We start from the raw sequence: 14,026 nt of genomic DNA, 5'->3' as shown, positions 1-14,026 counted from the left end.
AAGTGTTGAATAATCTCGTCTTCTTCGAGCGTTTCGAACTTACGCTTTCAACTAGATGCTGTCATATTTGGCCTACTGCAGACAAGTAGCACCGCACAGATGTAAAATAAAAACAAATACGCTTCAAGGAGTGTGACATGTGGTATTTGCTGCAATCGTGCGGAGAAAACATCAATTTAGACAATAATACACAAGGCGGCAAAGTAACTCCTCATACCCAGGAGATATTCGCGGTAAAAGACGAGTACATATATATTCGTCATGCCCATTACCCTGTAACATTCGGCGTACGAATATATACATCATGCCCAGTTAAAAGGTTAACCCAATCATTGATCAGTGTTAGACCTTTGTACTTGACCTTTAATTCTGGATGTCATTTGCCCATTATGGTATATTGCATTTTGAAGAATATCACTCGCGAACGGCAAATGACAAGAGGCAACAGAGAAAAGAAAATGATTTGCAGAGGAGAAATTAAAGGATCTGCTTGTCTCTCCTTTAATCTTTCCTTGTATTGTGATTTGCGGGAGGCTCTAAGTTTCCGGCTGCCTCTTGATACATTAATAGTTAAATAAATTTTATCAGTTCCACCTTTTCAATATAAGGGTTTGCAATGTGTTTACATTACAAGTTTATTTAATTTGGTACTAGTTTCGACCTAAGGTCAAGGTCATCATCAGCCATAACACAAATTATACAATATATCAGATAGGCTAGTCCAAGAACGATGTACAATACAATGACATTAAAATGAACATGTGAGAATTAAAATTAGACAGATTTTGAATGTTGTTGTTTACAGTTACAAAGTTAAAACTGAAGATAAAGGGTGGTCACAATGATATTCATCGTCGTCGTCATCATCATCATCATTTTACAGTTCCAGTTTCCCGGGTACTGTTGGTGAGCCTCTTCCATTCTGTTTTATTGAGATACATTCTGTTGTTAATGACGTCCTCCAGTGTCTTTCCCCATCTGCAATGTCCATCTTTATGATGTCCATCCAGTGGGTTCTTGGTCTTCCCACCATCCGTTTCCCTGCTACATGTCGCTCCAAGTTAACATATGCTGTCCTTGTTGGCTCCATCCTCATTACATGCCCAAACCACCTCAGTCTGGACATGGTGATCTGATCTGACAATGATGCAACAATCCCAGCTTCCTTCCTAACCACATCACTCCTCAACTTGTCCAGTTTGGTTTTTTGAATTGTGGACCTAAGGAACTTCATCTTGGATACCTGCAACCTTGATGAGTTTTTCTTAGTGAGGGTGCAGGTTTCAATACCATAGGTTAAGATAGGTATGAAGTACTGATTGAACATCACCAGCTTTGATTTTGTTGGTACTTCGGGATCCCAGAGGAGTGTTCGTACTTACTGGTAAAAGTGAGATCTCTTCTACATCTATTTGCCACCTCCTTTGTGGCTAGTGTATCTCGAGATATTACACTGCTGAGGTATGTAAGGCTTTCCACACTTTCTAGTGGATGGTTTCCTAGCATGATGTTCGCTGGTCGTCCCTCTCTGTTTGTTGCCATCACTGCTGTTTTGAGTTCGCTTATCTTGAGATTGAACTCCTGGAGCTTAACCTTCCATTCATTGAGTCTTGACTGTACTTGTTCCTCAGTTTCTCCCCAGATCATAACATCATCAGCGAAGGCCATTGCATTTAGTTCACCAGAGGTTTTCTTGATGTTCTTCATTATGTCATCCATGATGGTGATAAACTATAGTTGGGATAGTGCACTGCCTTGCTGGACTCCACTTTCGGTCTTAAACCAGGATGAATCGCACACAGCTGGTACAATTCTCATACAGCATCTGAACTTTCCTCACCAATCCCTCTGGCACATTCCTTTTTCTCAGGCATTCCCATATCTTCTCTCTTGCAGTGCTGTCATATGCTTTCTCATTGTCAAGGAAAACCATTAACAGATCTTTGCCTTTTCCCCAATATTTTTCCATTAACATATGGACACTGAATATTAGGTCTCTTGTGGACTTGTTAGGCCTGAAGCCATACTGTTCCTCTTTAAACTGTGGCTCTAAGATGACTCACAATCTGCTCTCTAAGATTTTCTCAAGAATCTTAAGCCCATGAGAAAGTGTTATTCCTCGGTAGTTGGAGCATTTTCAGTGATTTCCTGTCTTAAACAGGGGGATGACACCCTTGCTCCAATCAGTAGGTATCTTGCCAACTTTTCAAACTGCATTGAGCACTCTGTGTAGCCACTGTAAACCCTGCACTCCTGCTGCCTTAATCATGTCTGTGCTGACTTCATCGATTCCTGGGGATTTCCACACTTCACGCTGTTGGTTTAAGAAGTTCTGTAGTCTCATAAATCTTGTTAAACAGTGTCAGCATCTATTTTTCCATCACCCATAAGTTTAAGCAGTTCTGGTGGAAGTTTGTCTAACCCTCAAGCTTTTGCAGGTTTTGCCCTCTTTAGAACCTGTTCTACCACAGCCATTGTAATCAGTGAGCACTTGTCTGCTTTTTCTTGTTACGGGTTTTCCCCTTTGTCATCAAATACTTCTCGTATGTACCCATTCCATTGCTGCACCTTGAATTCATTTAAGTTGCCAGTTCTGTCGGGCAGCTGCTAACTCACACCCAATCGCCTTATGAATTTTCTTGATGGAACTTACTACCATGATGTCTTTCTAAGTCACAGTCCGGCTCCAGGTTAAATGGTTAGCGTGCCGGCCTTTGGTCACAGGGGTGCCGGGTTTGATTCCCGGCAGGGTTGGGAATTTTAACCATAATTGGTTAATTTCGCTGGCAAGGGGGCTGGGTGTATGTGCCGTCTTCATCATTTCATCCTCATCACGGTCGCCTACGGGAGTCAAATCAAAAGGACCCTGCATCTGGCGAGCCGAATTTGTCCTTGGACACTCCTGACACTAAAAGCCATACGTCATTTAAGTTTTCCAGGTCACAGATTTCAGCACATCGGTCCTTGAGTCATCTGGCTTTGGCCTTCCTGATGTCTTGTCTGATCCTTACATTGAGTTCTCTGTATCTGCTCAGATCTTTGTTTTTATTTGATGTCTCATCTCCATGAGGTCCAGTATGGCATTCAACATCCACGGTTTCTTTTTGGGTGGTCTTAAACATTGCAGCATGGTGTGTGAGGTGTACTTCTGATTATGCTTCTGAATGTATAAGCTTTTAGGTAATAGAATTAAATTTTTTTTTTTTTTTTTTTTTTTTTTTACATTCATTTTGGCCTTCTATGGACCACGCTTAGCTTATGTTTCTGCTTCTCGGGTTCCTGTCTCTTCTGCTCCCAAAACCTCTTCATATTTTGACTTCTAGCCTCCCTCTGTCAGTCTGTCAAAGTTTGTTGCTGCCCATCTGGTTTCTGAAATTCCCTGTGTCTGTCAACTATTTTCCGGAATTTGTTTCTGTCCAACATGCTTTCGGTGTTTAGATCTAGTTCAGTTAGATCTTTGATATCTTCTTTCGTGTAGTTTGTGGTGCTCTTGCATTTCTTGGCGTACTCCCATATCCTCTTAGCAAATCTGCGTTAGTCATCCGATGAATGTGTTCAGCAAATTTCAGTTGTCTCTCATTTCATCAGTGAGTTCATTAATCTGTTTGTACAGTTCTTCATTCTTTCTTTTCTTCCAGATGTCACCTGTCTTCCTAGGACCTAATATCTTACGCAAAATTTTTCTGTCTGTCTTCCTCATCTCCTCACCTTATGTTTTTCTGTTCGTGGGTTAGACATTCCGATGCATACAGTGCCCTCTGGCCTTACTACTGTATTGTAGTGTCTTAATTTTTTCTTATGACAATGATTTTTGTTGTTGTATACATTTTATGTGGGTTTGTAAGCTAATTCCATTTTCCTGATCCTACTCTTATTCGCTTGATTATAAAAAAACATTTTTATGTACAACAAAGTTTGTTTGTTTGTTTTTTTTTTTTTTTAGGTTTCCAGTGGTGCTATCGACATGGCAAAAACTGATCTTGAGAAGCTCCTCAGCATCTGTGCTGCCCCAATTGAACGCGATGGCAAGAACGACGATGTTGCTAATGCCCAGATGAAAAGTTTGTTTGAAGTGACTCATGAATTAGTACGTCAAGTGACCAGTCCAAACACACTAGTCAGACAGCAGGTACAGTATTGTTGTCAATTCTTGACTCAACTTAGAACCAACTCCTAGCCATTTCCTATCCCATCGTCGCCATAAGACCTCACTGTGTCTGTGCGACGTAAACCCAACTGTAGAAAAGAACTAAAAGTAATTTTACTATACAGAAAAATACGATCCCATATTTTGGTCACATGAAGACACCTGAAACCAGATTACCAATAAAAATTATAGAGAAACTCTGGAATCCGAAGCCACAAGAAGGATGGATTAAGAAAATTAGAGTCGCCAGGCTGAGTGGCTCAGACGGTTGAGCGCTGGCCTTCTGACCCCAACTTGGCAGGTTCGATCCTGGCTCAGTCCGGTGATATTTGAAGGTGCTCAAATATGTCAGCCTCGTGTCGGTAGATTTACTGGCACGTAAAAGAACTCCTGCGGGACTAAATTCCGGCACCCCGGCGTCTCCAAAAACCGTAAGGACGTAAAGCAAATAACATTATTATTATTAAAGAAATTTAGAGAGGACATGGAAGAACTACAAATAACTGGACGATTTGCAAAACATAACAGAAAATTTAAAGAAACTGAAAAGCATAAAAATAATATTTAAACCAAAAATAAACAACATGCAGTGAAAATATTTACAGAGGAGGAACGACAGACAAGATCAGAATGAATGAAAAGCTACCGTGCAGTTTGGAAAAAAAAAAAAACCTATCGAAGAAGATGACCAGAAAATCATTGACTGAAGTGGTCCAACGAGGCCGTAAAGGCAGAATACATACCTGCCAATCCTTCCGATTTACCCGGAAACTTTCTGTTCTCGTCTTCCGATTTTCCGATTTATTCTTCTTTCTATTTTTGACCATTATAACCTCCAGCATGGTCAATAATCTTCCCCTAGGATAAAGGATAAATTTTTATGTGCTTGCGTAATTTATGGAATTGCGTTTTTAAGAGTATTTATTTGATGCTTTATTTCGTGAGCGTATCATCCGTCGCCTTCGTAGTCGTGTGTGCTATACAGCTGGGGATTTGGGACGGAAGTCGTTTGATGTATCCACAAAGACACACACAGGAAATGCTGTCATTTGTGTACAATATTTTATTTACAAGTTATTTTCACAAATTCTATACACACAAACTTATAAACTGCCCTTATATACAAAACACTACTATGAAGAATCAGGAGAAGACTGCAACAAATGCATGTCAACTACCAACACAACAAAACCAATTCATATACTTGACTTCAAACACTCGGTTAACATGACTTCCACACAAGTCTCATTAAAATAACTCCACTCTATCCTCAAGACTGCCTCTTTATATATGTTGCCTTTCCAGGCTTCTAGAACAATATGATATAACATGTAACTTGTAAATTCTAGAGTCTCCAATAGCCTTTTTTTTTAACGTCGTACCAACACAGATAGGTCTTATGGTGACAAAATACCTATTTATAATGTAAAGAATTCTTTATACAATTCTAGTCGCACCATGCGTTGTTCTAGACTTACTACAGTGTATTGCACAATATTACAGTGAATGATACATAATATATACAGGTAATAATAAATTATATACTATTAATTACATGTTCTTATATTAAATACACTCATATTAATATATACAGCAGATGTTTCATGACATAATGTCACAAATAATATGATCGTGATTTATACCAAATAAAGTCCGGAAATAACTACGTAAATAATAATAATAATAATACTAATACATGTAAACAACTTTATAGCCACACCTCACAAGTAATAATAATAATAATAATTGATATTTGCATTATTTACCCATAGGTAAGAGAATATTGTTTCCAAGTTATATTCATCTATTACACTTGCGTCACTTCCTACAAGCAAGAGAGGCTAACGCGCATTAGCAACTCAGTTAATCAAGACGAAAGGATGAGTTTGGTTATTCCTCACGACTGAAAAAAAAAAAAAAAACTTCCTGCAATTTTTTTCATTAATCACATTCCTCAAGTTTCTTGCCAAATTTCTGGACTGTTTGCTACATAAAACAAATGTGGCATTGGAATGACTTGAGTGGTATTAACACATTGCGGACCGGGTGCCCTTCACCCCATGCACAGCCCTGTTCCCGGCCACTTTCTAACTACCTCCAAACTGGAGTGCGTGCATTCAAATAAACTGCCAGAACTTCACTAGCCCTTGAAGGACTACTGTGTTTTATTCTGGAGGCATTCCTGATTAGTAGTTGAAATGCAGTTAGGTAAGTATTTGCTGAAATCTATTTCGGCTCATAGTTTTCCGAAATATGGGATTTTCTATTAGGGGATTGGTTGGCCAGTAATCTTTCAGATACGGTTTCGTCACCTGCCCTATCAATATACACAAAGCAATTTTTTAATTTCCCTGTTAGGGACATTTGTCCACTTTAGGTTTTACGGGATACGTTATGAGAATATGAATTCTGCTCATAGTATAAGTTTGTCTGCTCAGCTACATAATGAAAAAGTCCTCACAAACTTAGGTACTGATACTTGTCCTACTTTCCAGGTTCATTAGGCCATACCTTTATACCAGGAGCACGTTCAAAATCCTCTAGCCTAGGTTTACTGTTGTCCATAACCCATTTGTCAGAAAACACTAATATTATTTACAATATTTAGAATATTTACACCCGTAACACAATTATGAGACTTGTTCTGCGCCATGTGAGTTCCACACCTTGAAGATAAGGCTAATGTACTCATCATCACTTGAAACATTTCCGTTAGAATGTATTTCATCATCGAACTCTAAATATTCAGCATCACTTCGACATTCGGAGCCTGTATCAGCACATAATACGCGAATAATTTCATCCCTGTCTAAACACGTGCGATCCCTGAGCGCTGCCATCTTGCATGGCTCTTCAAACTTTGTAAACATGTTGTCAGGAAATGCAAAGAAAAGCTATAATATGAAGAATAATCAAAAAGAAATGCGACTATCGATTGTGTAGAACCATACATAAGAGTTCTAGCACCCTTGCCCTCCAAATAGTTCCGGTATATCTTAAAAGATAGCACTAAACTTCAGTCTGCTGCTAACACGAGATAACTCGGGACCGGTCCGCAACGTTCGGCCAGGCATGCACGAGTTTTCTCGGGACTGGTCCGCAATGTGTTAAGAGTGATGAGATCTGTAATGATGAGTATCACTTTTAATTTTCTGTAATTATTGTTGTGTATTGTAATATGTTTTCTTTGTAATAAGCAAATAGCATGCAGACTTTGGAATATAGGATTAATATTGACGTAGTAAATAAGACGATATATTGTTTTTTAACCTAAACTCTCCTGATGGCTCAACCCAAGCCCAGTAGTTCTGAATACAGGGACGTCAGAGTCCACTGGTATAGACAGATGACCATGAGTGGCCACTTGGCACTAAAGTTATGTATAACAGTGACTCACCGATGGGTTTCGTGGTCCCATGTTAACAAATCGTTGGTTCATGTGATGTATTAAGATATATTCTTCCTCTCTCCCAGGAACCATATTAATGTGTGAAGTGTGGTTATGTCAGAAAACTTCTAAGTCAGGTTGAAAAATGTAATGTAGTTATACCGTTCATTAAATTTCTATATCGGTGTGTTTATAGGCAATGCACTCTCTAGAAGTGTTGGCCAAAATTCAGAATAAGAGTGTGACTGAAGTAATGGAACCTCACAAGGAAATCCTCCAGGATATGATACCTCCCAAGAAACATCTGTTACGTCATCAGCCTGCCAACGCTCAGATCGGCATCATGGACGGCAACACTTTCTGTACGACCCTGGAACCTCGTCTCTTCACCATCGGTGAGTACATTTCATTTCTCACTTGCTTGAGAGTGGGAGAGAGATCGGAATATATCTACTGTAGGATATTAACACTGGTTACCTGTTTTTTTTGCATTTTACTACATCCTATTAAAATTTTATGTAAGACAGTGTTTTCTCTTGTCCAGTGCTTAAGAGTTAAATCCTGCAGTAGTTCTATTCTCTGCACAGCTTTACTTCTAAATTGACAGTTCGCAAAACATCTGAGCTTCACCTTACCTACGTTGTCAGCACTCTGCTGCTGCGAGAATAGCTGATGCAATAAGTATCTATAACATACATAAAATAAGAGTTTTGTCTGTACATTGATCAGAATTTTAAAATAATGATATTTCTGTATCGGTCGTCTCCACAGTAACAAGAAAATGCACTTTTTAATTTTCTATCACCTCTGTCTATGTACTGTATGTATGTATGCTTGTACATACACGCATCACAAGAAAATGGCTGAAGAGAATTTAATGAAAATCAGTATCTAAAGTCGGGAAATGAGACACTTCAATCTAGGCTGTAAAGTTATTTAGAATGAAATTTCAGACTATTTATGTCTTGTACAGTTTTACCGTACCAACTTTGATAATAGAATTTATGAATTTAGACTTTAGTTGCTTAGTCCATATCATTGTCGAGCATTGCTAACATGGAAATATTGTTCAGTTGTGTTAAATGGCAGTGGTTTTTGTCATGATTGCCCTAAAGTGTAAAACCACATGGTCATCGGTCCATACCGCCAAGGAAAATTTTAATTATAAAAATGAGAAAAAATCATAAAGGAACTATCATTTGAGGAATAAGGCAAGAGGGAGACATGAAAGAAGGAAGGCTCCCTTTACGTTAGATGCCCTAAGTCAGAAGAAAACTAAATGTGAAGGCCTACAATATTGAAAGCTCATAAAACTGATCAACAGCAACCTTACATTGACCACTGTTACTATATGCTTTGTCTCTTCTGCTGCCACTCATCTTCGATAGCTGGGATTACTGCTGTGTCCCGAGTAAAACAGCCGGGGAGTTAGATAACTTTGCACATGCTATATGATATACCCGTCAATGGCAGGTACTAAAGCTAGTAGTTGAATAAATATAATTGAAGGAATATAAATGTGAAGCAAACATTGTTTAAGATGACATGATTTTCAATCTGGGAGATGGTGGGTTCGAATACCACCATCGGCAGCCCTGAAGATGGTTTTCCGTGGTTTCCCATTTTCACACCAGGTTACAGCCACTACCTTCCTAGTCCTAGTCCTTTCCCATTCCTCCATTGCCTAAAACCTTCATTGTGTTAGTGGGACGTTAAACAAGTAGCAAAAAAAAAAAAAAAAAAAGAGAGAATCTGTTCTGCACCGCCTTGAACTGCCGAAAATATAGCACATTGAGTGGCTGAAGGTAAAGGGTACATCCAGAAGGGTTGATCCTGACCATATGTTGGATGGCATCTGTGTGGGTAATATAATGGTGTGTTCCAAATGAGTCAACAAAAAGAGGAAACTCTCTCCCTGCGTTTGGGGAGAAAATGTCTTAAAATATTTTCTCCATACTTTGTCTTGTGATTAGACCACTTTTAGCAGGTTTTGTGGCTCTGGCATGTGAATGTATAATCCTTTTATATTGTACTGGTGCTCGAAGCTCTGGTAACTTTGTCACATGACTTTGGATGCGACCTTTATTGACCATAGTAGACAATATATTTTGAATCCACTCACGTCGACATGTTTACCTACCAGTAGTCTGAATGGACTGCAATTGTGATATAATATTATGGTCACCTGAAAATGTAACATCAAATGGTTGCTAATTATGACATAAATGATAATGGCACATATGCTTAGTGTACTTAAAACGTACACGGCAATCTTTTTAACATGAACCACAACTTTCTTGCAATCACACTTGCAACTTGTGTTAACTTCCTTGTTAGTTTTCTTCTCAGTGGTGGTTTTTAAATATTATGTCTGTCCAGTACTTATCATTTGTAATTATTTTGCAACAGTAGCGGCATTTGGGAATTAGTACGGCGGGGGGCAAAAAATTTCAGACAATGAAAAGTATCTGGGTTTGTGGGGATATAGAGGGTGGGGGCACGTACATCAAAACTGACAAAAGACTAAAATATGGTATGTTTTTTAATGCTCTCTGAACGAATTTCGACAGTGAAATAATGGTTGACAATTTACCGACTTAAGTGCAATAATAATAGTTTTTTGAGCTTTTGATTCAATACCATACAACAAAACTCGCCAGACGAACAATATTACACATGTATTACAATTAAATAGAAGTACAGTGTGATAATACAATTAAAAATCTTTTAGTATTTGACATACTAAGAAACTAACCGACACTAAAGAGTCTGATGATATAGATGTTGATTCCTATAGGGAACCTGAAATATTTGTCCCGAATGAGTAAATTTATAAGTCTCTCATAGTGTATTGGCACTGCCGGTGGCTTCAAGTAGCCTACTCAGTGGCCTCCATGGTAATCACTAGCCTTGCGTCTTGGTAGGTGTGCTATTTACCAACTGATGAGCCCAATTTAGCACACTGGGGCGAAACGCTGGCAACCAGGAATGAGTTAGCTGGAAAATTTATAAAGTTGAATAACGGACTAACTACATTATTACTAAAGAGGCTGACGAATGCATGCAGTAAGCGGGTTAATCAGATCTCCTTGTCCATGACCTTGGCAAAATGTATATCCTTGCTACCCTTCCTTACAGCACAATGCAGTCTCCACTACTTGCTGTGGCGCTATACAAATCGATTAGCTGCGACAAACGACGTTTCGTGTGTATTTCCAGTAATAATTAAGTAAAATAGAGGTACGAATTAGTTGATTAGACAGCAGGGCTTGTACAAATTGCTCCTTTTTAATAATTATTCCTATAGTTCCTATTTTCGTACAGTTAAAATGGAATAAAAATGTAATGTTTCCTCCACAAAATAGGGAGTAACCCCCCCCCCCCACTGACCCCGCTCCCCCCTCCCCTACCCTAAATTGCCACCACTGTTTTGTAAAATACAAACTACTTCCTTGTCAGAATATGTTTAATCCTCAGTGGATCCGGGAGATAGTAGGTTCAAATCCCACTATCGGCAGCCCTGAAAATGGTTTTCCGTGGTTTCCCATTTTCACACCAGGCAAATGCTGGGGCTGTACCTTAATTAAGGCCACGGCCGCTTCCTTCCAACTCCTAGGCCTTTCCTATCCCATCGTCGCCATAAGACCTATCTGTGTCGGTGCGACGTAAAGCCCCTAGCAAAAAAAAAAAAAAAAAAAAAAATCCTCAGTGGATAGACTATTGATTGACCATACCTTTAGTAAAAGGATTATGTTTCTTCCAGATCTTGGTATTGTGGAACACAAGGTGTTCTTCCATGAGGTAATGTCCCTCTGTGAAGCTGAGGACAGCACGCTGAACAAGCTGCCGTGTTACAAGTCGGTCCCTAGCCTCATCCCACTGCGAAAGTCGGCATACCGTGCCCTTGCAGCCTGTCACTACATTGAGAACTGCCGGGAGAAGATCTTCAATGTTCTGTATAGAGCACTCGAGAGACCCAACCCTGAGATTCAAGAAGCTGGTCTTGAATGCATGAAGAAATTCATTTCAGGATTCCAGATCGACAAGGATATGGTAAGAAGGTACCAACTGGTTAGGGTAACAGATAATTAAAGTATAAATCGTTATAACACATTTTCAGCACATAAGATAGAGTGAATCACTGTATCTTATATACCGATATTTTATTTACTTGAATGTTTGTTTATGCCGTATATCACATTGTTTGCTTATGGGCATCATTATTTACATTAGAATTCACTTTTTCATTAACTGTCCGAGTCCTTTTTATACTGTACCTGACTATTCTTGTCCTACGTGTGCAATTGTACTCAATAGTTGTATTATTCTGGTTTTTAAACCATGCAATTTATTATTTAGGTATTTCACTTCTTAGTAACTATGTGTTTGTGTATGTTTTGTGTCACATTCTCCTCCTAAGTGTGTTATTATTCATGGTAACTGTATTACCACAAGAAATGAACTTCTTCATTAATCCATATAGCCAACCTTTAAATAAGTTATATAGGTGTGTTTTTTTTTTTTTGGTGAGTAATTCCACCTTTACAATACTTATAAATCTTTATTCCTTTTTTTGTTTATAAAAAGGACATGTTGTGTGTCTCCAAATAGACATCCTCAGCCTAAAGACAAAAATGGTAATAATGCCTATTGTTCCTAATGAACTGTTATAAACAACTGACATAACCATAAATTCTTAATTAGGCATAACTCAGTCAAAAGCATCAATTAAAAACTTACACATGGATAAGCCTACTTGTGTTAAAAATGTTATGTAAATAAAATAACAAATGTACTCTATGGGAGATAGCTCCAGTGACCGAGCTGGCCAAGGAAGGATAGGGCAAGCTTGAAGACAGTTCATAGCAACACGTGCCGTGTGCGACCGGGCATTATCCTGTTGGAAAGTAAGGCCTGGATGTTGCTGAAGGAATGGTAACACAACCGGCTGTAGAATGTCGTCAACATACCGCTGTGCTGTCAGTGTGCCAGGAATGAGTACCAGAGGGGTCCGGCTATCAAATGAGATGGCATCCCAGACCATCACCCCCTTTTGTGGGGCTGTGCGGCAAGCGATAGTCAAGGCAGGATCCCCACGCTGGCCTGGAGGTCTCCAAACACTTCTACGGTTGTCGTCAGGGTACCGTTGGAATCAGGACTCGTCACTAAACACTGTACGTCCCCAGTCAGCGCAGTTCCACGTTGCACGAGCGCGGCACCACTGTAATCTGGCTTGACGGTGAACAGGCGTGAGTGGTAACGGGCGGCGTGAGCGCAAATTCCTCTTGCTCAGGCATCTGTTGATGGTCATGGTGGACACGTGTGCGGGTCACACGCTGAATCGTTAATAACGCTGACCGGTGCTGTGGCAGCTGTTCTGACAATCACTCTGTCTGCCCTTGCTGTTGTGGCCCTCGCTGACAATCACTCTGTCTGCCATCCTGACGCTGATGCCTGCCGTTGCTGACCCACGTTTGCCAGCATCGTCTGATCACCGCATCACTTCGACCCAAATGTCCAGCGATAGCCCGATTCGACCAACCAGCTTCTTTCAATCTGATCGCACGACCTCTTTCAAACTCTGACATCTGATTGTAATGAGCACGAATCCTTCAGCGTGGCATTCTTACAGCCGACGTTAAGGTAGCGCAGCCGACGTTAAGATAGCGCAGTCGAATTCAACAGCTACTTTGAGCATACGCTTCAGATTTGTGCCTTATATACACCTGATGCATGCACAGTTTGGATGCGCGGGAGCTCCTGCTGTTCATTCATTGGACACAAAACTTTAATCATTTGCATGTTCGGCCCGAATGTCTTTGCATACGTAATTTCCTTACAATCGAACGCCTTCCCGGTGTGTCAGTTTTTTGTTTGTTATAGTGTGTATTTGCCTGTGTGTATTATTACAACGTGGTTTCACGTAAGTCGAACAAGTAATATCTAATTTCGAACTGATTTATTTACACCAGGTAAACACAAAAGAATACGGTTATAGTAACGTGTACATCAAAATAAGGGCAGAAATATATAACAATAAATTGAGCAAGGGTGAGAGATGGTGTGTATTTCCTTAATTCCTCATTGAGCTTCAAAACCAACTTAATTATGAATATCTCGATTGATCATTTACTTGGATAAGGGAACCTCCTTTGTTGATACGTACATTGAGGTTAGTTTGTTGATGTTTTCTTTCGTGATTTCAATATGTAACTAGTCGAGTTGGCAGCAGTGATTAGCCATTTAAAGGAAAAAAAAGGAGAATAAGGCAGCAATATTTGCTTTTTAGTGTTGGCCTTATGTGTTGAGTGATATAGCTACCACTGTTATTTGCAAACACAAACACTTTGATTTTAAATGTTACAATCCATTAAGTAGATATCATAAAGTTTTTAAGCATTTCATGTTAACAGGGAGAAGAACTTTAAAATGCATAAGATTTCTAGGCAACAGACATCAATGTTCAACTAAGGCACAGATCCCAAAAATAT

The 14,026-nt window shown here is 39.4% G+C and overlaps 1 protein-coding gene across 1 annotated transcript in view; it reads left to right on the top strand.

The window, feature by feature from the left end:
• The window catches only part of Nipped-A (Transcription-associated protein Nipped-A), a 347,371-nt gene that overhangs the window by 94,608 nt on the left and 238,737 nt on the right, over positions 1 to 14,026 (top strand). The window contains exons 23-25 of the mRNA XM_067157840.2: positions 3,944 to 4,129; positions 7,732 to 7,930; positions 11,299 to 11,588. Coding sequence (XP_067013941.2) covers positions 3,944 to 4,129; positions 7,732 to 7,930; positions 11,299 to 11,588 — 675 coding nt within the window. The remainder of the gene's footprint in view (positions 1 to 3,943; positions 4,130 to 7,731; positions 7,931 to 11,298; positions 11,589 to 14,026) is intronic.

Source organism: Anabrus simplex, chromosome 14, assembly GCF_040414725.1.
Source record: "Anabrus simplex isolate iqAnaSimp1 chromosome 14, ASM4041472v1, whole genome shotgun sequence".
Taxonomy (NCBI): Eukaryota; Metazoa; Arthropoda; class Insecta; order Orthoptera; family Tettigoniidae; genus Anabrus; species Anabrus simplex.
Note: the sequence above shows the minus strand (reverse complement) of the source record. Positions and strands in the feature narration are given on the sequence as shown.